The following is a 27,224-nucleotide window of genomic DNA, read 5'->3' on the forward strand; positions in this document are numbered from 1 at the left end:
AGGGTAAAATTTTTGAATTCAGGGGTGTCGCGGGATGTTGCAGTTTCTGACTGTATTGGTTCTAAAAAAAAATTATTTTTGTTTGTTTTTTAGACTCGCGTTCTGTTTACAGATTAGTTTTTTAAAAATGCTGAAGTTATTAGGTGTTAAGCTGGGGCTGCCGGCCGCTCCGTGCTGCTACCTGCAGGGGCCGTGTCTCCATCCTGTAGAGCCCGGAACTCCCTTCAATCCCTCCGCTGACACTGAAGTTACCATTAGCAACTGGGCTGCGCCCGACGGAGCAGCCTTCATCTGTCGGTGGTGTCCAGCTAAACCCATAAAAAGCCTCTCATGGTACGTTTAATCCTGAATTTTCATACCAGCTTCAAACGCCATTAGACACACGAACTGTGACGACAAACGCTGCCAGGTACTAACTCATGTATCGGAAGGGTTTTCCGTTTGCGTTGTCGCTGTCTGGCCGGCTAGCTAAAAATGCTAGGTAGCGTTCTGTAGCTAGCTCGGTGTGTTTATCAGAGGCGGGAGCCGCGTTCAGCTAGCTGGACTCAAACCTAGCTCCAACCGGTCTCCTGTTGCCCTCCAGTGGGGGGGTTTTGCGTGGGGGAAAGCGGTGAGTAGTTGTTGCGATAAACGTTGGTGTGTGTGTGTGTGTGTGTGTCTCGCTGGTTTCGGGGTTTGCCCCTCTAGCTGGGGCTTTGTGGGGGTAACGCAGGTGCACCGACACGGGGTGGGTCCCAGCATGTCTGCTCTGACAAATACGAGATGAATGTATTGTGTTTAACCCGTTTGTTTTAGCATTAGCTCGTTACAGTTAGCTGTAAACACACACACACACACACACACACACACACACACACACACACACACACACACAGGTGCTGCCATCACACAGTAGTGTGACTGAAAACAGTCCAGGTGTGGCTCCATCAGGAATGACTCTCATGCATTTTCCTGCAGGTGATCTGAGCTCAATATTTCATATTTAACTTGCTGAACAGGTAGAACCGAGTTATGTAATTTTGTGCAAACATAAAATATAATGAATATGATAAATTGTCTGATTTGGATGCAGTGGAGCCCACAGGCACGTATTGCTTGTGCTTCAGAGGTAGAGATGACGTGGACTCCTGTCGGGTGTGGATCTTGTGGAGAATGGCATGTTAGTTATGTAGAAGTGAACAAAAGCAGGAGCTGTCAGAGAAAACTGATAAGAAAAACTAGTTTAGGCCTCAGTTCAGCATGTTTGTCCTGTCCTAGCATTAGAGCTGACAGATAAGTCCTTATCCACACATTAGGGTGTGCTCTGTTAACACATATGATAGGACGTTAGTGGACATTGAAATGTGAACATTTCTTAATAAAGAGCTGATTATTTAAAGGGGTGTACTCATTTTTTTCACACTGTATGATGTAATTTCAGTCAGGCACATTCAGTGGCTGTCACTTCAGTGAAGCAGAAACACGAGGAAAACATCCTCTACGTGATAGTTCTAGTTCTTGTAAATACAGTCTATAATAACTGATATTAACTCACCGATCCACTCAAACTGATTTAAATATGAACATGGTTGACTATCGACATAACCAATCACTTTTGAGGGATCTGATCATGTGAACACATTTTCAGTCATTTGAACATCCCAAAATGTGATGAGCCAGTTTATCATCATTTTGAACTCTGGACTAGAACATAAATGACATCACAATGACATCAGCACACGTGTTACTCTTTGATTTTGGTCATAATATTGTATATAGATCAAATGTAGTGTCCTGCCATATAGAAAAGTTATAGGCTGATGATTATCAGAACTTACTTATGTGATAAACATTAAATGCTTTTACAAGTACTGTATATCCATTATCACTTTCCTTAAGTTAAAATGTTGGTTAAAAAACTATGAATTGACACAAAATGCTTCATATTTGATTTTATTACCTGGATTCATTTGTCTGTGCTTTGACTTCACAGGTACGATCAGAGACCTTCACACACATGTGAGTCGTGGGCTGTTCAGATGTTTTTTGGCCACGGTTAACATGTAAGGTCGTGGTGAGCGCCGCCGCCATGTTGCCCGGGGTCGGCGTGTTCGGCACGGGGAACACCGCCCGAGTGCTGGTGCCCATGCTGAAAGCTGAAGGCTTTGAGGTCCGTGCCCTCTGGGGTCGAAGTGAAGAAGAGGCACGCTGCTTGGCAAAGGAGCTGAGCATCCCTTTCCACACCAGCCGATCTGACGACGTGCTGCTGCACCAAGACGTGGACCTTGTTTGCATCTATATTCCACCTTCAATGACGAGGCAGATCGCTGTCAAAGCACTGGGTAAGCTCAGCTTAAGATGAACGTGTTAGATATTCATTTAATGTTGTTTTCATGTCATCCTGCCATTGTTCAGCTATGATGGCGGTTATGTTGTGTCCTGAAGGACACATCCCCATCAGACGGCTGTATTCTTCTGTGGATTATGGTGATCATAGCCACGACCACAGGAAGTAAATTAAAACAAATAAATTCAAACAAAAAAACTTTAGATTGCTCACATTTCTGCTAACAACAGAGTGATAAAAGCGAAGTCATATCAGGGCTGATCTAACCTACTGTATCTGATGGAATTCCTGACCGGTGACCTCAGCGCTTCCTGTTTCAGTTGTAACTTCCTGCGTGTGTCCCTGCTGTAGCTCTGCTTCCAGTGGGTATTGAAAGCCTCTTATATCTGTATTTAAAAAATGTTCTCTTCCCTACGTTATCACGTGTGTTTGGGGAAGAACTCTTTGTTTATTCAAATCACACTCTGAGACGATCAGCTCCTGACCTGACCGACACGACACATCCACCACACGCCATACAATATTTAATTATAAGAAGATAAGCATTTTTAGAAAAAAAATTTTTTTTGGCATTTTGCCTCTGATGGATTAAACAGCTGGAGATATGACAGGAACTGTCAGCTTTATTAGTATTTTTGGTGGTAAATAAAGTCACTGTATACAGTTACGTCTAAATATATTAACCCCTGGCTGTCCCTCCTTCCTCTCTGCAGGTATCGGTAAGAATGTCGTGTGTGAGAAAGCTGCGACTGCCGTGGATTCATTCAAGATGGTGACTGCTGCCAGATACTACCCACAGCTGCTCAGCATTATGGGAAACACCCTCCGCTTTCTGCCTGCCTTTGTTGCCATGCGCCAGCGGCTGGTGGAGGGATATGTCGGCAAAGTGCAGGTGTGTGACGTCCGGGTCTACGGCCCCAGCCTTCTGGATCACTCTTATGGCTGGACATGCGAGGAGCTGATGGGAGGCGGCGGCCTGCACACCTTCGGCTCCGCCATCATCGATCTTTTGAGTTTCTTGACCAACGCGCGAGCTCATCGCGTCCACGGCTTACTGCGGACTTTCGTGCAACAGAACGATTTGATCCGAGGCATCCGCCGCGTCACCAGCGACGACTTCTGTTTCTTCCAGATGTTGATGGGAGGAACGGGGCTGAGCTCCAGCGGCGTGTGCTGCACCGTCACCCTGAACTTCAACATGCCAGGATCGTTCGTGCACGAGGTGATGGTAGTCGGATCGGAAGGGAGGCTGGTCGCCAGGGGTACAGAACTGTACGGTCAGCAAAATGGGAGCGCAAGTGAGGAGCTGTTGCTAGGCGATAGTGGGTGGGCAGGACCAGAGGTGAAAGAGATGCACCTGTCTCACCTGCAGGGGCTGAGCTCCATGGTGAAGGCACTAAGACAGTCCTTCCAGGCTCACAAAGAGCGCAGATTGTGGGCGGAGGAACCCGTGGCCATTGCGCCGACGTTCGAAGACGGGTTGTACGTGCAGACGGTGGTGGAGGCGGTGAAACGGTCCAGTTGTAGCGGAGAGTGGGAGTGTGTTGAGATCATGAGTCAAGAGCCAGATCCGAACCACAACCTGTGTGAGGCTCTGCAGAGGAATAAGAACTGAAAACGATGCGACTACTAGAAATGTTGGTCCAAAACTGGGCTCTGAATGTTTCCCCTCAACTAAGCTGCTCAGACGGTTTCCTGTTCCCGTGACTACTCCTTGCATTTTCACGCTATTTTCACACAAAATATTTTAGTTAAAAAAAACAAAAAGGACGCAGTTCAGAAAAGATTGTTGTTGTTTCAGAGCAAGAATAATAGAGTTGTTTAATTTGTAATAACAAGCATATAATTTTAAAAAAAAGGAAGACATTGCAATAGGTATTTGTAGGTTTTTACGTTGTTTATGCGACGGCAGACACAAGATACCAGGGATTGTGGAAAATAAGCTACTGTATTTAAAATGGGATTATAATTTTTTTTGTTTGTAGCATCCTACCCCCCCTGCTTAAGAAATGCCCAAAGTCAAAGTGATCATTCTTAATTTAAATGTTTTGTGTCACTTGCACTCTGCTGAAAAAAAGGTAAAACATTAGTTTGTACTTTCTTTCTTCACAGATGGAGGAGCTGGAATATTTCAGAAATGACAAGTTTCCATTATGGAAAAAGTTTAACACCTTACCTGCATCGCCTGTATCGTCTCTGTGTGTGGAGCTAACATTTCAACAAAATATTCTACTTGTAAACAAATCCTCCACTTCAGGCTTCAGAGATGTTGATCGCTCCACACAGACACAGGGTTTCCAGTCATGTAGTAGTCAAACACTTTTCCACCATGAAAAATTACAAGTAATGATCTTTTTAACCATTAAGATTTGCTGTGAAGAAGGAAAATACAAACTTTTAATGAGCAAGTTTACAGGAGGTGATCCTCAGTGGACTGATTTTTAGGAGGCTCTTCACCATAGATCTTAAATTATTAGGAGCAGGTCCTCAAAATAAAAGTTTGCTGGCTTTTTATTGCTAACTGATAAAGTTTTAGTTACAAAACCTGAGGGTGTTGGACAACTAAATATGTATCAGAGGTGTGTTTACATGTGATAAGCATTGAAGTAATTGTATAGTTTTTTTTATACTAGATTTCTTTCCATGCAATCTATGCATTTAAAATGGTTCCAGATGTTTAAATCCATGGATTGGGCTGCCATCGCTCTGAAGCCTTACTGTCTTTTCTTTTCATTTAGTTGAACCACTGAATTTGGTGTGTGTGTGTGTGTGTGTGTGTGTGTGTGTGTGTGTGTGTGTGTGTGTGTGTGTGTGTGTGTGAGCGTAGAAATGTGTGCTTCTCTCAGGCGCTCACACAAGAGTAAGATTAAGAACGACATACATAGATACAAGGATACATACACTTTACACGCTTACCTCACACCATCCCAACACTGCTTAACACATTGCATCACGTTTACAGTGTCTTTATGAAACACATCACATTTGCCTGCAGGACGTTCCATAACACACTGATACTGAAAATACATTCCAACTGAGTCCAGACCTTGTTTTAACAGGTGATCTTTTGTTTTTGCACTGATAAAATGCTACATATTTAATTTGCAGTGATGCATGTACCAGCTGCTCACTGCAAAAAATTGAATGTAACATTGCTCAAAAAGGAAGATTATTGTGTATTTATTTATATGCCTTGGTGTGGAGGAAATTTCCTGTCGTTTATTCTGTTTTGTTCTTTTTCCCCAGCCTGTGAATTTGTTTAAAGCTACAATATTTAAATTGTTTAGTTTTAGTGTGGTTTTAATTGGCTGTAAGGCGTTTTTTGATCACAATGTGTTGTTGTATTCAAGTTGGAAAACTGGTCTGTTCAACTGCCTGGCAGATATGTCCTTTAATAAATGCTGTTGTATTCATTTAACGTGCGGTCACTTCATTCACTGTTTAAAACTCACATTGTGTAAATGTATTGTTTCTTAACAGTTCTGTTAATCCATCCTGAACTGGGAGGATGCAAATTTATACTGTACTTATAATCAAATTAAATCATCATTTTCAAACATCTTGTCATCAAAAGGCAGTCTCATCTGCATAGAGGATGATTTTCTCATGTTTCTGCTTCATTGAGGTGACAGCCACTAAAACTGCCTGATTGAAATTAGATCATACAGTTGTGAAAAAATTGGGATGACCCAGTAAATAATCATCTCTTCATTAAGAAATGTTCACATATTAATATCCAATCTTGGTTTTTTTTTATTTCTGGAAAAGAAAGTGATTTAAATGCAATTAAACAACAAAGACTGACATTGTTTCACTCATCAAACAAAAGATATTAACAAAAATGTGTATGTGTATTATATGAAAATGGTTAAAAATCACACACAGGTGTATCACGTCGGGATTTTTTGTTTTGTATTTTGTGTTTGTTTTGTTCAACTAAACGGTTAACAAGCAAGAAGTGTAAATTATTCTTTGTTTCCAAACTGCTAGTTGAGCATTTACTGACGTGAACATTAATCATTTAGTGGCTAAGCCAAATGTCACAGCACCGTCGAGGGCACATTTTAGTTTTTAACCAAATGAAAAAGGAGAAGCCAATAACTTGGAGGGGTATTTGTCAAAATTTCATTAAAAATGTAAATTCCTGAGCAAAAGCGTCAGAGGCCCTAAAAATGGTGAGAATGGGTTCAGCTCAAATTAAGCAATAGAAAACCACAAACTGTTACTGCTGACAAAGGATTAACACAATCCAAACACTTAGATTATCATTTAGCGGCCTTTCTGAACCGCTCAAATCCGCTTTTCGGGCCTGCCATTCCACTGAAACAGCACTAACTAAAGTTGCAAATGATCTCCTATTAAATATGGACTCTGATGCCACTTCTATTCTCTTATTTGTGGATCTTAGTGCTGCGTTTGACACTATAGATCACTGTATACTCCTTGACCGACTGGAGAGGCAGTTTGGTGTCTGAGTTAGCTCTTGCATGGTTAAAATCTTATCTATCTGATAGGACACAATGTGTCTCCTACAATAATAAAACTTCCGCCTTCTCCGACGTCAAGTATGGCGTACCTCAGGGGTCTGTACTTGGTCTTTTGTTATTCTCCCTGTATGTTACACCTCTAGGTCAAATTATACACAGCTTTGGAATAAGTTTTCTTTGTTATGCTGACACACAACTTTACATGCCCATTAAAGCAGATGATCGATCTGAATTAATTAAACTAGAGGCCTGTCTTTCTGCCGTGAATAGTTGGATGTCCAGTAATTTCTTGCTCCTAAACCCAGACAAAACAGAGATGTTAATCATTGGCCCTGTCTGACATAGAAACCAATTTGAACAACTCACATTATCTGGAGATAACTGTTTAATAACCCAAAGTTCAACAGTCCATAATCTTGGAGTAACGTTAGATTCAACTCTCTCCTTTGACCAGCATATTAAAGAGGTGACAAAGATCGCCTTCTTTCATCTATGTAATATCTCCAAAGTTAGGTCCTCTCTATCTATGGCTGATGCAGAATTTTTTAATTCATGCCTTTGTGTCCTCTAGACTTGACCATTGTAATGTTCTGTTATCAGGGTTGCCTCGGTCTAGTACTAGGGGCCTTCAGATGGTTCAGAACACAGCAGCAAGAATATTAACTAAAACTAGGAAATTTGACCATATCACCCCAGTATTAGCTGCATACATTGGCTCCCGATTCATGAAGTACAAAAGCATTAATGGGCTTTCTCCCACCTACTTGTCCGATCTGGTTAAACCTTACACTCCGATTAGGGCTCTCCGCTCTCAGAATACAAGTCTCTTGTGTGTTCCTGGAGTTAAAAAGAGGTCAGCTGGCCAGAGGGCCTTCTCCTATCGTGCCCCTTTCTTGTGGAATAATCTCCCTATAGATAAAGTCTGAATCCGTAGATATCTTTAAATCTAGACTCAAAACGTATCTGTTCTCCCTAACATATAACTAATATTGGGGGGGGGGCAGTCTCAATGTTTATTTTTAATCTAGTCCTGCCGACGAGCCGTAGGATTTCTTAGTTAGGCCCCTGTCTCCCATTAATCTTCTGCCCTTCTGGTCCCTCTAGCACCACTATTGCCCCTGTTCTATCTCTCTCCCTCCCTCTCCTGTTCTCTCTCTCAGGCCTTTGTGTGGTGGGTCATCGGCAATCGGCTACCTCTGTCTGCTTCCTTGGATGGCGATATCAAAAGCTACACAGTGGACCTGTTTCACCATCCACTAGGGGAGTCTGGTTCCATCTCATTGGGGTCAGCTGTGGTTTTTGGGTTTTGGCGGGGGGTAATCATACACTCTAACTTTTTTGAGATCAATGACTTAGGCACTGTTTAGTCTGTCCTCAGAGTGGTGGATCTTCTGCAATTGGTGACCTCTGTGTGCTTCATCGGCTGGTGGTGACTCGCTCTACTGGATGGATCAGCGTGCCTTTGTCATACATTTATTATTGTTATTGTTACTGTCATTGCTCTTATTACTGTGTTGTTAATCTGTACATGCGGTATCTATTGCTTCGTCTGTCCGCTCCTGGAAGAGGGGTCCCTCCTCTGCAGTCTCCCTGAGGTTTCTCCCATCCATTTTTTCCCCTGTTAAAAGGGTTTTGGGGGAAGCTGTTCCTTATCCGATGTGAGGGTCGTGCTGCTCGCAGTGCACAAAGGTCAGAGGGATATCGTCCATGTGTAGATTGTAAAGCCCTTTGAGACATTCTTTGTGAATCTGGGCTATATAAGAATAAATAAACTTGAAACTTGAAAACATTAATGAAACAGATTGTGATCATTTCCCAATTCTGTTAATCTTAAAACAAGCACAAAAATAAACATGTCAAGGGTTTTACGTCAACTCCATTTATTTGTTGCAATAACAAAAGCCTAAAAAATATGTGTAATCCTCAAAAAAAGGAACACTGGTCGCTAACTGTGTGACCAAAAGTCAGCCGTTCATACGTGTTGTTTTTCAGGAACATTCCAGGTACATTCTACCACCTCAGGACAGTGTGACCTCAAGAGGACGAGAGCTCTGGTACCGGACCGGCCAGACCGCCCCCTCATTGAAGACGTGTAAACACAATGAATTTGCAAATACAAAAAAACCTGATCAAGACGGAGTCCCACTCTAAAATTCAAACAGTGTTCCCTCATCTCAAATACTTTGAGTGTTTTTAAATAAACTACAATGTGAAACACAGCTGTACCTAGGGCGGCAGTGGCTCAGTGGTAAAGCGGGCGGTAGAGCAGGTCGTCCTATGATTTGAGATCGGCGGTTCGATTCCCGCTCCCGCCCCCCCAAAAATACCCGGAGGTGAGCTAACAGTGGGAGGTGTCAGCTCATCTCCGGAGCACTGCCGAGGCACCCTTGAGCAAGGTGCCGTCCCCTTTACAAATTGCTCATTTGAGGCGCACCAAGAAGGAGCTGCCTGCCACTCTACCTCCCCTGCATGCCTACAGGCCCCCTTGTGTGTGTGTGTGATACAGGGGCCTGTACTCACATATATGTATGCATGCGTTTGTAATCAGTAGCTAGAGTGTGCTTCTTAATTTCCCTTCGGGGATCAAACCAGTATATATAAAATTTAAAAAAAAATTAAACCTTTTTCAAATGTCTTTAAAATGTCTCTTTTCTCATGTTTCATGCCTCAGTTTGTGTTTTTTACTTTTTGCTGATCCAACACACCTGATCACAGCGCCTACAGGCCTGGTTAAAATTAATATCCTGTGAGCATTCTAGCCAGGGCTCAAACTCACAACATAAAAGGTAAGGGTACGTCATGAGTAAAGTCAAATATTAATGTATAAAGTTAAATAAGTAAATTCATATAAATAAAAGCTGCTAACTCTGGAGGTGGTAGGCAGTAGGCATTAGGTTTGGGCTGGGGACCAGAGGGTGGTCGGTTCAAGATCCGCCCGTGGACCAAAGCTGTGGACTGTGAACTGGTGGTTGGAGAGATCAGTTCACCTTCTGAGCACTGCTTAGGCCTTTGAGCAAAGCACCGTCCTTAAAACAAGTTGCTCATCTGGTGCACCATGAAGGAGCTGCACACCGCTCTACCATTATCCTCTCATTTGCATGTGTGCAGGCCCCTTGTGTGTGTGTGTGTGTGTGTGTGCGTGCGTGCGTGCGTGCGTGTGTGTGTGTGTGTGTGTGCGTGCGTGCCAGGGCCTGTGTATCTACTGCACGTGTTAAATATATGAGTGGCTAAATAATTTTTCCTTAATAAAATAAGATTATTCTTCTACAGAAATGATGGCGATGATGTTGATGATGACGACGTTTTATAAATCATTAAACTATTTATGTAGTTAGTTAGTTAGTTAGTTAGTTAGTTAGTTAGTTAGTTAGTTAGTTAGTTAGTTAGTTAGTTAGTTAGTTAGCTATAACCATGATCTGTTTAGTAAGGCGTCGTGCACAACGTGTTTATAACTCAACTGCTTGACTCTTCAGGTACCGCGTGAGTGTTGCCACAATAAATATCTCCTTTAAGAGTTGAGGTTGTACGTCATTTGGTATGATAGATGTCAGCTAGAATATTAAAATCGATCATCTGGAGGACAATGATGAAGAATTTCGTATTTCTTTTCGAGTCAGACTTAGTCCTGCCAGAAGGCGCTGCCTAGCAAGCAAAACTCAGGGACGAAGAAAACCCAGTGACGTGCTCCGTGACGGTCGGAAGATGGCTGACGACGGAACCCTGTCGTTGAAACGAAGCGACTCCAGCTCTGTGTCCTCCGTCAGTATGGACACCATCTCGGCCCTGACGGAACTGGAGGACCTGGAGAAAGTTTACCAGCAGCTCTGCCAGCAGGAGGTTCGTGTGGACGGCCATTACCGGCAGCTAGCTTGACGTGATCACACTGTGGCGTCATCCGCTTCAGTTCCGGGAGAAACGTCACGTCTTTAAAACACAACCAGAATAAAATAAATCGTCGCTTCAAGTCAGGGCGTGGACGAAGTTAATGCTTATTAATTGTCAGAAATAACTATGTAATATTTTAGCTACTTGCCAGCACGTCAATACGTAGATGTTATTTAAATTCTACATGCGGAACTGGTCCTGTTTGGAGGTTCCGAAAAAGGTTCCGCTTTGGGGGACAGGTTTTGATGACGTGCCAATATTATATCAATGTGTGTCGTTAAGCGTAAAAAGACAAGTAGAGAAATATTGTTCATAGATCCTGAAAATAAAAGGACAAATAATGCTGTGTTTAATCCAGAGCCTTGCTAATTGTAATAAACGACTTCCATAGGATATGTCTCCTCCCCTACAATCAGCTATATCTAGATCTGTGTGGTTGGATGGAAAATGTGTCACGTACGAGATACTTAATTCAATCTAAAATGAATCTACACAGAAAGAAGTAGATGCTGAGCTGGAGAGACTGGTTGGGAAGGAGGGTTCCATTCACACCAAGATGCTGGCGCTGCAGAGGATGGGGTATGGTCTGTTTATTCTCATCATCATTTATTTGAGCTCCGACCATCTCAGCCTGTTCTTTAGATCTTAGTATCTGTTCTCTTCCTCCAGGCCCAACCTGCAGCTGATCGAAGGAGATGCGACCCAGCTCTCAGGCATGATCACCTTCACCTGCAGCCTGGCTGAAAACGTTAGCCGAAAGGTCAGACAGTTAGACCTCGCCAAGGTAAATACACACGATTACTCCAGCTTTCACACAGATATAACCATAAATTTCAAAACTATGGCTGCATTACACATATTTGTTTATTTTTTGTAGACACGGCTGTATAATGTCATCCAGCGCGCTGACGACATCCTGGATCTGAAGTTCTGCACAGACGGTGTACAGACAGCTCTGCATAATGAAGACTATGAACAGGCTGCTGCCCACATCCATCGATACCTCTCTCTGGACCAGTCGGTTATTGAGCTGAGTCGTCAGGGTGAAGAAAGTACGAGTCCTCCGCTTCGCAGTCATAGAGAAATATTCAGTGTATAATTAATCTGTTTGGGGTAGTTTTACGCATACATCTCTGCCTGCTGTTTAAGTAGCAGCACAAATCCACTGTAAACTGTATGTTTGCTCTATAACACTGTAATTCTATCATGTGTACAGGCAGCGCTGTGGATGCCAGCCTCCTAATGCTGCAGGAGGCCGAGCAGAAGCTGAAGGTCATTGTTGCTGAGAAGCTGGATGAAGCCGTAGCGGCTGTCGACCTCGCTCAGGTAGAAAGATTTTTCAAGATCTTCCCTCTGTTGGGTCTCCACCAGCAAGGCCTCGCCCGCTTCGGCCAATACCTCTGCAGTCAGGTAAGAATTTTTTACCTTCAGGTATCGAAACACTTTCAATCAACTGATAATCATTATTTTCTGTTCCTAAATTCAGCTGTTTTTAAAGATGCTGAACATTTATTGTCTTTCTGTGTGGCTTGTTCTGGATTCTACTTCCTGTTGTAATTGTAGTGGCTGTTTGCTTTCTGGTTTGTTTTTTATTTTCTTCATTGCATTTACAGATCTTATAACAATGCATATTATCATGAACATATGAATATTTTGGATCCTTGTACAGATTTTTATTGAAATGATGAATTTAGAGACTCTCGCAGATGTAATTGACCCAAATAAATCAGGAATCTTGTTTACTTGTGCTGGTGAAACATTTAAATTATTGTCTGTTTCTTTTTTATCATCCTGGTCCTGATGTAACACTCCTTGCATTTGATATAACACATGACAGTTGGATGCTAAATCTGGGGGAAAATGAGTTCATGATTGTCAGAAACATCAGAGGTCATCATCATAAATCCATCTTTTAAACAGTCCCAAATACGTCTCGTGTTTGTGTTCTCGTTCTGAACCTGTAACACAGCTGGCCTCCAAAGCCGAGGAGAACCTGGTCCTGGCGACGGGAGGAGACCTGAATGAGAAGAGGGCGCTGCTGGTGTTTGCAGACACTCTGACGCTGCTGCTGGAGGGTGAGAACCCAGGCCTGACGCTCTGCCTCTATATTGTTTTTTTCTGTTTTCCACAGATGACGTCAAGTGTATGTTCACAGGTATCGCTCGTATTATTGAGACCCATCAGCCCATCGTTGAGACATATTACGGTCCGGGTCACCTGTACACACTCATCAATCACCTGGAGCAGGAATGTGACCGACAGGCCCAGAAAATAGTCGACAAGTTCATCCAGCAGAGAGGTTACCACAACAAGGTGAGCATGTGGCGCGACACGCGCGTTTGAGTGACAACCGTGTTTTCATACGGATTCCGTCTCCTTGATGTAGTTTCAGATTGTCCAGAGCAGCATGATGAAGAGCATGCCGGGGGAGAGGATGGAGCCCAGGTATTTAAATCTGTCTCAGTTACATCCTGCTCCACTTCCAGCGACGTTTTGCTCGTAACGTCTTTCATCAACAGGGAGCTGGATCCGGTACTGACAGAGGTAACCCTGATGAACGCCCGCGCAGAACTCTACCTTCGCTTTTTACGCCGTCGCATGATGGCCGATTTTGAAGTCGGAGACGCTCAGAGCATCACTCAAGGTAAATGACTTGTGAACACGTGTTGATGCATACTCTGTTTGCTTTTTGAAATATTCCCTAATCTAAAAATTTGATTTGATTTTTTTCTGCATGGGAACAGAGCATCAGCAGGACGTTGAAAAGCTCCTGAAACACTGCCAGCTGAGCAGGACGATGCAGGAGCTGATCGGATACTACATTCCAATGGAAGAATACTTCATGAGAGAGTCTGTCAACAAGGTCAATGACTCTGTTTTATTCCGTGTAATGTTCCGTACATATTTGTAAAATTAACTAACTAATCAGAGTCGCAGCATTAAATGTGTGACATGTAATCTGAAGCAACTGGGACAGAATTCAAGCTTATTATGACCAACAGAGTTTAGCAATGAGGGTTTAGACCAGTGGTGTCAAATTCATTTTTAATGTAATATAAATGTAACTACTCCTTCATGCTAAATAACTCTGAATTTTTACTTATTCAAGTTACAAACATTACAGTTGCACAGGAAAAGATATGTTTGCTTGTTTCTCTGTTAAGTAAGTTAAGTTCTTTTAATTTGTCAGGTTATTAAACCCACAGAAGTCCATCAATCAAGGATCAAACTATCAATGAATAAAAATAGAAAAAAAGAAAAATAACGTCAAACACAGGTTAGGACATTAACTTTGTACAAAAATTTTTGGTCAGTGTTAAAATGGGCTTAAGTACTGTGGGAAATGTAATTTTTGGTCAAAGCACACTTTTGACCTATTTATTGTTAGACACTCTGACCTTTATGCTTTCAAGGGCCATATAAAATGATGAGATGGGCCAAATTTAGCCCCCGGGCCTTGAGTTTGACACATGTGATTTAGACTCAAACGTAACAACAAACCCAGCGATACCTGATTACAAACCTTTAACACTATCAGATAACAACATGTGATCCATACCGAATGTACGTAAAAATGACTTGTGACGTTCTGTGTATGAAATCCAGTCAGTCTTCTAATTCCAAACCCTTTTTGTCTATAAACTTGAGCCATTGTTTCTTAACTGTCCATAAATTGGATGAACACGCAGGAGCTCACCGTCTTTTGTCAAGTTTCATTTTATTGTGGAGAATCTCACACGCCCCTTTGTGCTTCATCATTATTTATGAATGAGACCCCCCCCCCCCTTAGGGTACAAAGACACAATCAGCCATGTCTGGAGTCTGACACACAACTATTATTGTTCCTCCAAGTCAGCTGTGGCGACAGGAAAGTGCTGCAATTTACTTATATATAGTCTTCAATGTGTCTGAATGGCTTCACTAATGAGAACCACCAGCCTCCACGAAGACGTTTCAGTTCATTATTCATTGCAAATATTCTAAAGCAAAAATCATTTACGTTAAATTTTTTTTAAAAGTGATGAATAAAACACACCAGAGCTGTGAAGGAAACGATTTATTCATGACACCGCATTTCTCTAGTTAGGAGTAACATTGACATCTAAATCAACCTTCAGAGCATATTGTGTTGCATTTAAATGAATCGTTATTTTTTTTCTTCTCAGGCTGTTACCATGGATACATATGAAAAGGGCCAGCTGACCTCCAGCATGGTGGATGACTGTTTCTACATCGTGAAGAAGTGCATCAGTCGAGCTCTCTCCAGCTCCAGCATCGACTGCCTCTGCGCGATGATCAATCACGCCAACTCTGTGCTGGAGTCCGACTTCAGGTGCGCATTTTCTCCATTCCTTGACATATTTTAACCTTCTCTTAGGTGTTTTTTTTTTTTTACATTTCTCTGCTTGGTTTCTCTTCATGCATCAGGGAGGTGCTGTATAACAAGCTGCGGCAGGGCTTTCCAGCTACAACCCTTCAAGACATCCAGCGTGGCGTCAGCAGCGCTGTCAGCCTGATGCAGAGCAGCTTGCAGCAGGGAAAGTTCAACACGATGGGCATCGAGAGCACGGAGAATGCCAAGGCTGCATTCCTGGTACGACACACGGTCACATGTTTACTACCCCAGGCTCGCTCTGAGGTAGTAGACGTTGGCCAGAATATAATGAAAATGAAATATTACGGCATAACTCTTGATTGTAAATGAAGTAAGTAGTGCTTTAATTTTTAAAACACTCTTCACTGAGCCATTTGTCAAAGGTGTCGTTTAACTCCAGTCACATTTAATGATGGTACCAGAGGGGGGGAGTCAGACCGAATCAGTTCCTCATCTGTTCTCCTCTGTCAGGTGACACTGAACAACGTGGAGGTGTGTAGTGACAACATCACGACCTTAAAGAGGAACCTGGAGGTGAGTTTCATGTCTGTGCTGTCGCTCAGCATCTCTGCTACGTGTCGTCATAGTTTTACCTCATTGTTTTTGGATTCTGACCCCCACCCCCACCACAGAATGACTGCAACAAACTGTTCAGTCAGGGCACCGGCTCTGGTGATCAAGCCAAGATTGAAAGCTGTCTGTCTGACCTGGTCAACACGTCGTCCAAGTTCAAGGATCTGTTACAGGTTAGAGACTCACACCACACATGTTGATCAGCTGAACGCTGGGGGTTATTTTCAGTAGGAAATATCTAATTTATTTATTTAAATGCAAGGTTGCAAAAATGTATAATCTAACTTATATTTCCTTCAAAAATGTGGATTTGGAGGAGCCAGCTGCTCAAAATCACTTTTTTCCATAAACTTAACACCCTAATGTGATTTTTTTTTTTGTTTCTCACAGGAGGGTCTGACAGAGTTAAACACAACAGCCATTAAGCCTCAGGTCAAACCGTGGATCAGCAGCTTCCTGTCCATCTCACACAACATAGAGGAGGTAATGATCTCATGAAGGTGAGCAGGAATCAGTCAGAGGAAGTGAAACATGTTGGTTTAACATTCGCTTTTCCTCACAGGAGGAGTTTAATGACTATGAAGCCAATGACCCCTGGGTGCAGCAGCTCATCGTCAACTTGGAGCAGCTCATGGCAGAGTTCAAGGTGTCTTCTCTGCTCCAACTTTAAATAAATCTGAAGCGTTCATTGCATTAATTTCTCTAAACCCTCTCTGCCTCTCCACCAGACGGCGCTCTCTCCTGTCATCTACGACACCCTGACCAGCCTGATGACCAGCCTGATAGCCATGGAAATGGAGAAGACGGTCCTGAAGTGCTCGTTCAGCAGGGTGAGGATCTAGGTTTTGGCCACAAGGTGGCACCTTAGAGCCCCCCCCAGTCATCACATCACATCAGATTCACATCACATGTGGCGAAAAGCCTCCTAGCAATGATTTATTAATGAGTCCAGAAAGGCCTGCAGGAGCGGCTGGGAATTCTTTGCAGGGTAGCTTCGCCCTATTGTGATGTGTGATGTGTGTGTGTGTGTGTGTGTGTGTGTGCGTGCGTGCGTGCGTGCGTGCGTGCGTGCGTGCGTGTTTGTGAGCTCTGTATTTACAGGAAGCCTAAAAGTGAATTCATGATTTCACTCATTCAGTGTTTCTGATGGTTTTGTTGCAGCTTGGAGGACTGCAGTTCGATAAAGAGCTGCGGTCTCTGGTGGCGTACCTCACCACCGTCACCACCTGGACCATCAGGGACAAGTTTGCTCGTCTCACACAGATGGCCACCATCCTCAACCTAGAGAGGGTAAATATGACTTTATACATCTCTATGAAGTCTAATTTTATATGTTTTTGCCTTGATATTAATGGTATTTGAGTAAGTTTACATATTAGATGTATTTATTCAATAAAATCCGAGTTAGTTATTCTGAGACTTGTCATTGTGACACCAGCTATATTTCATTTTAATAATTTCCCTTTAGAATTATTTATTGTATTCATTCATTTACATTTATCTGCTAGTTTTAGTTACTATTTTCTGAAGAGGTTAGAAATAAATAGAAGAAGATGCCTCCTGAGTCCTCAATCACAGTAAAATGAGCCATCCGGGTAGCCGTAGAAGCTGAGTGTGAAATCACAACCCTTAAAATAAATCAGGAATGCAATAATAACTGTCCAGTAACACAATTGTCTTCTGCAGAAGCTCAGTTTTTCTAAATCAAGATGACTTCTCTACTTTTCACAGCATATCTGGCACCTAATTTAATCTTATTTATTTTGTTCATTACAAAATGTATTTAATTCGCCTTTCTAGACTTTTTTTAATTGAATTTTATTTATTTTGGTTATTTTTACCTTTTTAGTCCTCTGAATTTATTTTATTACTTTTATTTACTGAATTTGAATGTATTCAGTCATCTTTTATCTCCATATCGATCAACTTCTCTCTGGTGTTGCCAGATTTCAAAGTGGCGAGTGAAGGACAGCGTTTCCTCTGTGTTCTTAAATCCTGTTTTTTTAAATTTGTGTGTGTGTGAGTGTGTGTGAGTGTGTGAATGTTGGGGAAAAGGGGGGATATTTCTTGTGTCTATTGTTTGTTGTATTGTTTTTATATAAAGCATTTTGGTTTGCTCATTTTTTATGAAAAGCGCTTTATAAATAAAGTTTGATTGATTGATCTGAAAATCTGAGACATCCTAGTTTTTACACAGACTAATATTTATGTGTTTATATTGCAGGTCACTGAAATCTTGGATTACTGGGGCCCAAACTCGGGACCCCTGACGTGGCGCCTGACCCCGGCGGAGGTGCGTCAGGTTCTGGCACTGCGCATCGACTTCAGGAGCGAGGACATCAAAAGACTGCGACTGTAGATCAAGAACCGGCCATCGCTGCGCGTTACCCACCTTAGGGCGGATTTCACCATCACAGGGTCAAATCCTTTCGCTAGATGTGGACATGGAAAGGGAAAAATGCTCATCATTCATCCTGGAGGTTTCAGATTCTTCCTTCTGACCCAACTGATGTCGTCCAGCTGGGCTTCGGGGGGGAACGGTCTGTGTTTAAGTGATGTGTTTGAAATTAAAGGTGTGTGAGAGAATATTAAATGTAATTAAAAAGTGCTTCACTCTGGGAGTTCAACCTGTAACTATCTGTGAGAAACGGGGACGCTGGCACTGAGGAGAGGAGCTCTGCGACCGTCGGTGGAAACGGAGCCGTAATGAACATCAGACCCATTAAACTGACAGAAGCAGGTCAGACAGCTGATCCAGCCCAGTCATTCAATATATGAATAGCTCCGTGTGTGTGTGTGTGTGTGCGTTTGAACACTTTTAACCTAATAAATTCAGGGCCGTGGTGCGACGCCTCTGATCCCCCACCACCCGCTATATCTCTCCATCCATCCTGCTAAGCAAGACTTGCTCCAATATTTTTTTAAACATATTTCTCACACTAAATCGAAAACAGTGTTCATCAAGCAGCGAAGCATTAAAACCGGTCCATTCTCATAACGTTCAGCCTAATTTCCTGGACTAATCTTTATTCTCTGCGCAGAATAAAACAGGTCAGTGTGTATTTAAACGTCTGCTGAGAGTGGGCAGGTGGGGGGGTGGGACGGAGCTGACTGTAATGAAACTCAGACCTCAAACGGAGGAATAGTTAGGAAAAGTGTGGCTTTAATGTAAACACAACATTCGATTGGCTCAGCACAAACATTCCACTTGAAGAGCAACCAATAAACTACCAAATAGGATAGGGTGTAGCACAAAAACATTCACAGTAAAAAAAATCTGGTATAATCATATATATATATACAGTACGGTGCTTTTAAGGTGAGGAGACAGGATGATGGGGCTGATATGTGATAGAGTATACGGGTATGGGAAGATGAAATTCAGGGTGCACAGGTGAAAATGGAGAGCTGTACTTTTTTTCTCCGAAAAGAGAAAAGCGACAGACGGGGTTAATAGTTCCGTTTCCTGATCAGGGGGAGTAGAGAGGAACCCCCCCACACACACACCCCAAAACACCCCCCTTCCCAGCTGCCCAGATAGAGGCTGCTTCAAATGATATTGTTCTCCTTGTGCTGTTTTTCTATTTCTACAGAGATTCACATCAAAAGGTAAAGCACCACACAGAGAACAAGATGCCAGTGGAGGGTCGCCGCCGACCCTCAGAATCATAGATATTGGTGCCCCCCCCCCCCCCTCTCGGTTATTGATGTCAGGAAATAAATATGTGGCACGGGATTTCAGGATGTTAGGAGGAGGCATGTAGAGTATGAGGCTCAAATAAATAAATCTTTTCGATGATGATACAATGTTCTATCTCTCAAATAATATGAGCTGATGGTGATGATGAAGTATGATTTCTGATACTAAAATCCCCTATTTGTCGTCAAATGGTTGGCACCAATATGACTTTTTGTATTTAGATATAATTAGATAAGCATTTCCTCTCGTTACAGGAAGCTAATGGGTGGCCACTCTGAATAAAATAATCCTCTTATTTAGATTTTAAAGTAAAAAGAGAAAAACCAGAGTGGGACTGGACCTGCAGCCTGATCAGGCCTGCGGGTCTGGGGTGTGTGTGTGTGTGTGTGTGTGTTTGTGTGTGTCGTCCCTTGTGAAGGATGAAACCAACTCCGTTCACAATGACATCACCACCACCACCTCCAGCATCGTTCACACAGCAGCTCACCCAATCAGAGCTCGACAGGCGGGAATCAACGTCTTGAAAATTGCACAAAAAGATGAAAGATGGGATTGAAAGGATTCCACGCGGTGGTTTTGTAATGACATTGCACACTCCTTGCATTGATTTCCTGGGCAAATTCTCCAAAGCTGAATACACTCCTGACCTTAAACCGGCTGATGATAATCGTGACACATTCACCTGTAAAACACACTGCTAGAAGACTAAACTGGGGGGTTCGGATACTGAGATCAAAAAGAAGAGGAAGGGAACAAAACCATGGCATTAATCCGGTGCGGTGTCTGACGGCAGCTCTTTGGGTCCTTTAGGACGTGTAGAATTACATATTTATGTGTTTCAGTATCATCAAAATTATCATTATTAACACCTCATACTCTCCACGACAACCTCTGTGCTTCAGGCTTCAGTATAAACCGCACCCTCTAAGGTTGTTTGCAATAATGATGTCAGTGACGGCATCAAACACTACCTGGATGTTACCTGTGTCTGTGGCACAGGTCAGGTGACAGTAGATCTCTTTATTAGGAGAGCGGTTCTTACTTTCAAACTGAACCTGTATATATGCAGTAGCGTCGTCGTAAGTGTTAGCACCTGGAGAGAAGAGGAGGAAGCAGGGAGAGAGAGAAGAGACGGTGAGGTCTTTGCCGCGTCGCTCGTGAAAACGGAAAATGTAAACAGGAGGGCTCACCTGTGTATTCTGGAAAGCAGATGGTAAGCGGTGACTTCTTGATCTTCTCAGCAAACAGATCCTTCTTGTTGAGGAAGAGGATGATGGAGGTGTCGATGAAGAACTTGTTGTTACAGATGGAGTCAAAGAGCATGAGCGACTCATGCATGCGGTTCTGCGGGGAGGAAAAACGCGGAAACCGTTAGCAGTGATGTAGATTCACACTAAATGTGGAACTGATAAAATTAAATAAGTCAAACTTACAGTCGTCTCATCTTCATGCAGCACCTGATCATATCCACTCAGAGCAACACAGAAGATGATGGCGGTCACGTCTTCAAAGCAGTGGATCCACTTCTTCCTCTCTGACCTCTGACCTCCGACATCAAACAGCCTGGAAAAACAAGTCAATTCATACAAAATTTCATCAATGCCTGCAAACTCACACACATCATCTGCCACGCTGCAGCGGCTCCACCTCTGCCCACCTGAAGTGGAGGTTTTTGAAGGTGAAATGGGTTTCGACGATACCGGTGGTCTTCACTCGGGTTCTCAGGATGTCCTGCTCTGTGGGCTGGTAATCCGCCGCCCCGATCCGGTCTAGACTGTCCAGGTAGCTGATTGATAGATGGATGAGTATGATTAGTTTTGTTTTTCTTCCATGTAAGCGCTCTTAAATTGTTCTTCCTCCACTCACTATTGAGCAGAGTCATTGAGCTGATACTCCCGAGCACGACTGAAACACTCCTGAGTCCCGGCATCGGCCCATACACGCTTCATAGCGGTAAGAAGCTCTGCGGAGTAGGGCTCTGTGTCCTCCATACGACTGACCACGTCACACACCAGCTTAGCATCCGCCTGGAGGAACATATCATAAAAGAAGGTTACAGGTGTCGCATTTGACCTGATTTTTAATCCCTAGAAATCAATTTGAGGGTCAAATATTTCCAAAAACAACAGTCTAACATCATTTCAGTGTGAAAGACTTAAAGGAAACAGATATAAAGAGCCAAACTGAAAAATATCTCCTATCATTCCCTCTTTGGATCGTATTTCAACCCCGCTGCTTGAAGGACTTTTTAAATAAATCTCAGTTCCCCTGCCATCGGTCAACGTTTCAGCTGAAGGGTGAATGTAAGACTAACTTTTCTATCCTTGTCTCCAAACTCGATACCCAGGGAGTCCATGGCTCGGAGGATGGCTGCCAAGCTCTGGATGGTGTTGCTGTAAACCACGGGTTTGTATTGCTTCACATCATCCCCAGAAAAACCATCTTCATGGATAATCCTGTATGTGAACACAGACGTTAGTAACCAACACGGACTAAACAGAAAAATTCCTGTATTGATTATTTTCCTGCTGGTCTAGATAACGAACCACTCATCTTGTCTTGACAGCAAACTAGTTCTCACTCGCTGCTTCTAGCGATCTCTGCCTTAAAATGTGTCTTTAATAGCTATATAACAGCATGAGAATTGATCACATTCTCAGTCTGTAATCGGTAATTGGTGGGTAATTTGATATCTGAGCCATTCATAATTTATGCTGGTCAATAAAGTGGACAAAGTCAGAGCACTAACCGGCATTAAATTCAATCAGCCAGGGCTTATGAGCACAGAGTCTGTCAGAACTTCATGAAGCTAACCTCAAAGATACATAAATAGTTTCTATTCACCTCAATGTGGTCAATTTGAAGAAAAGAAAGAAAGAAAGACGGGCTTTTTTTTTAGGGCATTGTTGGCTTTCTATCTGTAAAGCGCTTTGAAATGTCTTCTGTTATGATTCAGCGCTATATAAATAAAAGTTGATTGATTGATTTCACCTCTATTCAAATCATAGCGACCCACTGTAAAATAGGTTTAATCAATTTTATGAATGTTTCTTTTCTAAAGACGGTGTAAAAACATTAATCTGTGTTTCATATGATTTAATATCCAAAGCTTTAAAATGTTTTTTGTCCAAATAACAAAAATATAAATATTATGTTCATTTCCCAATAAAAAAGTATGACATTCAAGAATTTAAGAAGCTGAAGCCACCAAAATGTAATATTTTTGCTTACAATTATTACTTATTGATTAATGTCAATGCTGATTGATTTTTAGTCAATCAGATAAAAATAATAAACCTATAATTTAATCTCTTAAATTATTGGACCTATTTTTTATGTATGAAATGCATCAAAAACATTTTCATTTAATAAAACCTAACACAATTTATTTATGTTCAAATCATGTACATGTATGTAGGGCTGATAATGGGCCTCACAAGCCACAAGCAGGAATTAAATTTAATGAAATTAACCACAGCAACCACTGGTTTTATCCACTGATGTTAAACTGTGGGAGTAGAATGCTGATAAATTGTTTGGTTCTGCACATGAAAACTTTTGGAGAGTAAGGTGCCACCATTAGATTAGCTGTTTTTCCTTTATTCAAACAGTCAAAATCATCTGAAATGCAAAAGTATTGAAAAGGAAAAACAAGTACAGTATTATATTTAATACTGTACTAGTTGACCAAATTTAAGTGAATACTTCCTGTGTTTGAAAACAAGCGAGAGTAAAGATGGATTCCATAGACATTTCTACAAACTAAAAGGATAAAAGGATGATTAAATCACATGACCCACATCTATGTGTGTCTGTGTGTGTGTCTGTGTGCGTATACACACACACACACACACACACACACACACACACACACACACACACACACACACACACACACACACACACACAGACCCTTTCCAAAAACTTAGAATTTTGTGGAAAAGTTGTTTCATTTCCATAATTCCATTCAGAAAGTTAAACTTTCATATATTACAGATTCATGGCCCACAATTTAAACAATTTCAGGTATTTATTTGTTTACTTTTACACAATTTTGGCTTCCAACTCATAAAACCCACGAAAACACGATTTCAAAAAATTAGAATACTGTGAAGAATAGAATACTTTCTCAGTTTTTGCAGAAAAGAAAGAAAGAAAGAAAGAAAGAAAGAAATCAATCAATATATGGTTCTTTCAAAACCATGTATCAGTCATCAATACTTGGTTGGGAATCCCTTTGCCTTTATCACTGCCTTGTTGCGATGTGGCATTGAGCCAATCAGCCTGTGGCATTGCATAGGAGTTATGGAAGCCCAGATTTCTTTGATGCTTGCTTTCAGCTCTTTGTTGTTGGGTCTGGTGGCCCTCATTTTCCTCTTGAGAATACCCCATAGATTCTCAATGGGGTTTAGGTCCTGCGAGTTGGCTGGCCAGTCAAGCACTGTGGTGGCATGAGCGTCAAACCAGGTTTTGGTGCTTCTGGCAGTATGGGCAGGGGCCAGGTCCAGCTGGAAGATGAAATCTGCATCTCCATACAGATCCTCAGCAGAAGGAATCATGAAGTCCTCCAAAACATTCTGGTAGACTGTTGCGGTGACCTTGGATTTAAGAAAGCAGAGTTTACCAACACCTGCACTGGACATTGCACCCCAAATCATGACTGACTGTGATTATTTCACACTGGACCTCAAGCAGTTTGGGTTCTGTTCCTCACCCGTCTTCCTCCAAACCCTTGGACCTTCATTCCCAAATGAAAGGCTCACTTTACTTTCATCGGAAAAGAGGACCTTGGACCACAGGCCAACAGTCCAGTCCTTCTTCTCCTTGGCCTAGTTGAGCCGCTTCCTATGTTGGCTCTGGTTTAGAAGTGGCTTGACCCGAGGAACCCGACAGTTGTAGACACATCTCCCTGATGCGTCTGAACGTGGTGGTTTGTGAAGGTGTGACTCCTGCCTCAGTCCACTCTTTCTGGATCTCTGATTCTTGAATCTTCTCTGTTTGAGAATCCGCTGAAGCCCATGGTCATCTCTTTTGCTAGTGCATCTTCTCCTGCCACATTTTCCCCTTCCACTAGACTTTCCATTGATATGCTTGGACACAGCACTCTGTGAACATCCAGCCTCCTTAGCTATGAACTTTTGAGGTTTACCCATCCTATGGAGGGTATCAATAATTCTGGACAGCAGTCATGTCTGCAGTCTTCCCCATATTGAACCGAACTGAGACAATTGAACCAAAGCAATTAAATAACACCTGTGGAAACCTGTGCATGTGCTTTGGGTTTAGTAGATAAGTGTGTGACACTCAGTTTAAAACATTCATGCCCTGATGATTTCTTCACAGTATTCAAATTTTTTGAAATCCTGTTTTCATGGGTTTTATGAGTTGGAAGCCAAAATTATGTAAAAATAAACAAATAAATACCTGAAATTGTTTAAATTGTGGGCCATGAATCTATAATATATGAAAGTTTAACTTTCTGAATGGAATTATGGAAATTAAATAACTTTTCCATGACATTCTAATTTTTTGGAAAGGGTCTGTATATGTGTATGTATGTATGTATGTGTGTGTGTGTGTGTGTGTGTGTGTGTGTGTGTGTATATATATATATATATATATATATATATATATATACACACTGTATGTGTGTGTGTATATATGTGTATATAGTGTATACATATATATATATAAGTGTATACATACACACACACACACACACACACACATATATATATATATATATACACAATTTTATATAATTTTATGTCACCATCCCCCCCCCCCCCACAATCCGAGATTGGGTACAGCCTCAATACAAGAGCTGCTGACCTGAGAAGGAAGATCGTGACCCAAATGGAAACCTGGAGCCTTCGACAAATACCGAAGCTAAGTTGTCAAGTACCTTCAGAAGATCTGCTAGAAGATGTGAATGCTGCGATAAGAACCATATGTGTGTGTATATATATAGATATGTAGATATATAGAGTTATATATATATATATACATCTATATATATATAGTTATATATACATATAACTAATATAACTATGCTGTATATATATATAACTAATATAACTATACTGTATATATATATATATATATTTATGTGTGTGTGTGTGTGTGTGTGTGTGTGTGTGTGTGTGTGTGTGTGTGTGTGTGTGTGTGTGTGTGTGTGTGTGTGTGTGTGTGTACAGATATATAGATACTGTATATAGTTATAGATAGATGGATAGATAGATAGATAGATAGATAGATAGATAGATAGATAGATAGATAGATAGATAGATAGATAGATAGATAGATAGATAGATAGATAGATAGATAGATAGATAGATATGACAGGTGAGAGTCACTGTTACTGCTATGGTGAAACCAGCCGGCCTGGATAAAACAATATGAGACGCTTCGCCAGTTTTATTAATCTGCACAGCTTGAGGACAAGCGGCCCAACACAAAGCTAAATTTACCCTCCAGTATCCAACATTTATGACCCTCAGTGTGAGGCATTAAGCAATCCAGCCGGTGTGTGTTCAGCTATAACACACCCTGGAAAGTGTTTGAAAACACTATTTGACCCAATGTCTTGTGTTCAAGGAGGAGCAGCGGCTGACTGGAGACCACAGGGAAGGTAATGAGGTGAAGAAGAGGAAGTAATTCATGGAGGGATAGATGGATGGATGGATGGAGGAGGGAAGTAGGAGGGTGCAGCCAGCGCGCTGCAGGCCAGGATGGCGGAGCAGGACAGCGGCAGGGACCGACTCACACCTCCACCCACAACAACCGAGAGGGGCGTTTGACAAAAAAAATATCTACAAAAAAGGACGATGCCTAACATTTAGAAAGTTAAATAAGAGGTTTAGAGAAAACAAAGGCAGTGATTTAAAACATCAAACAGTGATTTAGCTTAGACGGGGAAATGTTTAGATGTGGTTTTAGGAGCCATATTTCTGCGTAAATCCGCTTTATAGGCAAAGTACTCCCGGCGATATCGGGCACTTAAAGCCATTAAGATTAAAAGCAGAGGTATTCACTAATGGCGCTGTGGTGACCTCAATGTAACACACACACACACACACACACACACACACACACACACACACACACACACACAACACACACACACAAACATGCACGCGCGCACACACACAAACATGCACGCGCGCACACACACACACACACACACGCACACATAGGAACAACACCCACATATTCCCAGTCGCACACTCCCTGTAGTCAAGGAAAGCCTTTAACTACATTTCAGCACCTCGGCGGCGAACAGCGCCCTGGGACGCCCCGGCCTACGCAGCCTCTCTGTCGGTCTGCAGGAGGAGCTCGATTCGCCGGCTCTCCTTCGGGGCTACGGCCTCTCGAAACATGGCGGCTCCACCTGCCTTAGCTCAGACTGGGGAGGCGCAATCTCGGGCCTTTTTCTCCAAATGTATTAAAAAAAGATTAAAATAAGCTAAATAAAAATAAAAATACAAACACTTACTTCATCTGCTTGACGATGGTGCTTTTACCGGACTCCCCGCCGCCTGTAAAGAACGGAAGGCAGAGTGAGAGCCGGCAGTGAAATCAGTACCGCGGACAGCACCTCCGCCCCAACTCGGTCCTGACACACGCAAGCCGAGCCCCGCCACGCCGAGGCCAAGCCGCCCCAAGCTCTTCTCTTACCGAGCAGGAGCAATTTGACGTCCTTGGCGGCGACCATTCCGTCCTCTTTCAGGTTTTTCTCGATGGCCTTGCTCCGGTCCAGAGCGGCGCGCTCCTCGGCGCTCAGTGTACATCCCATGTTTCCAGGCGAATGAGCAATGCCGTCGTCTCACCGGTCCGCCCTGTCCCTCCCGACTCTCAATCAGTGCGCTGTCTCTGGGT

General features: G+C 42.5%; 3 protein-coding genes across 4 annotated transcripts; 2 read left to right on the top strand and 1 right to left on the bottom strand.

Moving 5' to 3' along the window:
• Nucleotides 1-241: 241 nt before the first annotated feature.
• Nucleotides 242-5,967, top strand: gfod2 (glucose-fructose oxidoreductase domain containing 2). 2 transcript variants are annotated; one of them, XM_068313156.1, is made up of 3 exons: nt 242-333; nt 1,973-2,321; nt 3,040-5,967. In XM_068313156.1, the coding sequence occupies exons 2-3, from the start codon at nt 2,069-2,071 to the stop codon at nt 3,939-3,941; spliced, it is 1,155 nt and encodes a 384-aa protein (XP_068169257.1). In that variant the 5' UTR covers nt 242-333; nt 1,973-2,068; the 3' UTR covers nt 3,942-5,967. The 2 variants fall into 2 exon arrangements, with proteins under 2 accessions (XP_068169257.1, XP_068169249.1); XM_068313148.1 differs by lacking the exon at nt 242-333 and adding an exon at nt 454-610.
• A 4,518-nt stretch (nt 5,968-10,485) lies between these two features.
• cog4 (component of oligomeric golgi complex 4) lies at nt 10,486-18,555 on the top strand. The gene is made up of 19 exons (XM_068316296.1): nt 10,486-10,650; nt 11,195-11,277; nt 11,368-11,482; nt 11,576-11,750; nt 11,915-12,108; nt 12,668-12,773; nt 12,854-13,011; nt 13,085-13,143; nt 13,218-13,342; nt 13,443-13,561; nt 14,865-15,031; nt 15,127-15,292; nt 15,545-15,607; nt 15,706-15,819; nt 16,037-16,129; nt 16,209-16,292; nt 16,375-16,476; nt 16,808-16,936; nt 17,871-18,555. Exons 1-19 carry the CDS (start codon nt 10,516-10,518, stop codon nt 18,003-18,005), a joined length of 2,322 nt encoding a protein of 773 aa, XP_068172397.1. The 5' UTR covers nt 10,486-10,515; the 3' UTR covers nt 18,006-18,555.
• A 211-nt stretch (nt 18,556-18,766) lies between these two features.
• gnao1b (guanine nucleotide binding protein (G protein), alpha activating activity polypeptide O, b) lies at nt 18,767-27,154 on the bottom strand. Its single transcript, XM_068316407.1, has 8 exons — nt 27,024-27,154; nt 26,842-26,884; nt 21,661-21,802; nt 21,213-21,373; nt 21,004-21,132; nt 20,780-20,909; nt 20,537-20,690; nt 18,767-20,439 (listed from the first exon to the last, which is right to left on the bottom strand). The coding sequence occupies exons 1-8, from the start codon at nt 27,139-27,141 to the stop codon at nt 20,252-20,254; spliced, it is 1,065 nt and encodes a 354-aa protein (XP_068172508.1). The 5' UTR covers nt 27,142-27,154; the 3' UTR covers nt 18,767-20,251.
• Between the last annotated feature and the right edge of the window lie 70 nt (nt 27,155-27,224).

The sequence above is a fragment of the Antennarius striatus genome, chromosome 1 (genome assembly GCF_040054535.1).
Source record: "Antennarius striatus isolate MH-2024 chromosome 1, ASM4005453v1, whole genome shotgun sequence".
In the NCBI taxonomy this organism is placed as follows: Eukaryota; Metazoa; Chordata; class Actinopteri; order Lophiiformes; family Antennariidae; genus Antennarius; species Antennarius striatus.

Bases quoted from the DNA above. Each gene is read 5' to 3' on its own strand.
- gfod2 (XM_068313156.1), top strand. From the start codon at position 2,069: ATGTTGCCCGGGGTCGGCGTGTTCGGCACGGGGAACACCGCCCGAGTG. The intron at 2,322-3,039 runs GTAAGCTCAGCT...TCCTCTCTGCAG, and splicing joins GATCGCTGTCAAAGCACTGG to GTATCGGTAAGAATGTCGTG.
- gnao1b (XM_068316407.1), bottom strand. From the start codon at position 27,141: ATGGGATGTACACTGAGCGCCGAGGAGCGCGCCGCTCTGGACCGGAGC. The intron at 21,374-21,660 runs GTTAGTCTTACA...ATGTTCCTCCAG, and splicing joins TTGGAGACAAGGATAGAAAA to GCGGATGCTAAGCTGGTGTG. The intron at 21,133-21,212 runs GTGAGTGGAGGA...TCTATCAATCAG, and splicing joins CTCAATGACTCTGCTCAATA to CTACCTGGACAGTCTAGACC.
- cog4 (XM_068316296.1), top strand. From the start codon at position 10,516: ATGGCTGACGACGGAACCCTGTCGTTGAAACGAAGCGACTCCAGCTCT. The intron at 11,751-11,914 runs GTACGAGTCCTC...TCATGTGTACAG, and splicing joins GAGTCGTCAGGGTGAAGAAA to GCAGCGCTGTGGATGCCAGC. The intron at 12,774-12,853 runs GTGAGAACCCAG...GTATGTTCACAG, and splicing joins TCTGACGCTGCTGCTGGAGG to GTATCGCTCGTATTATTGAG.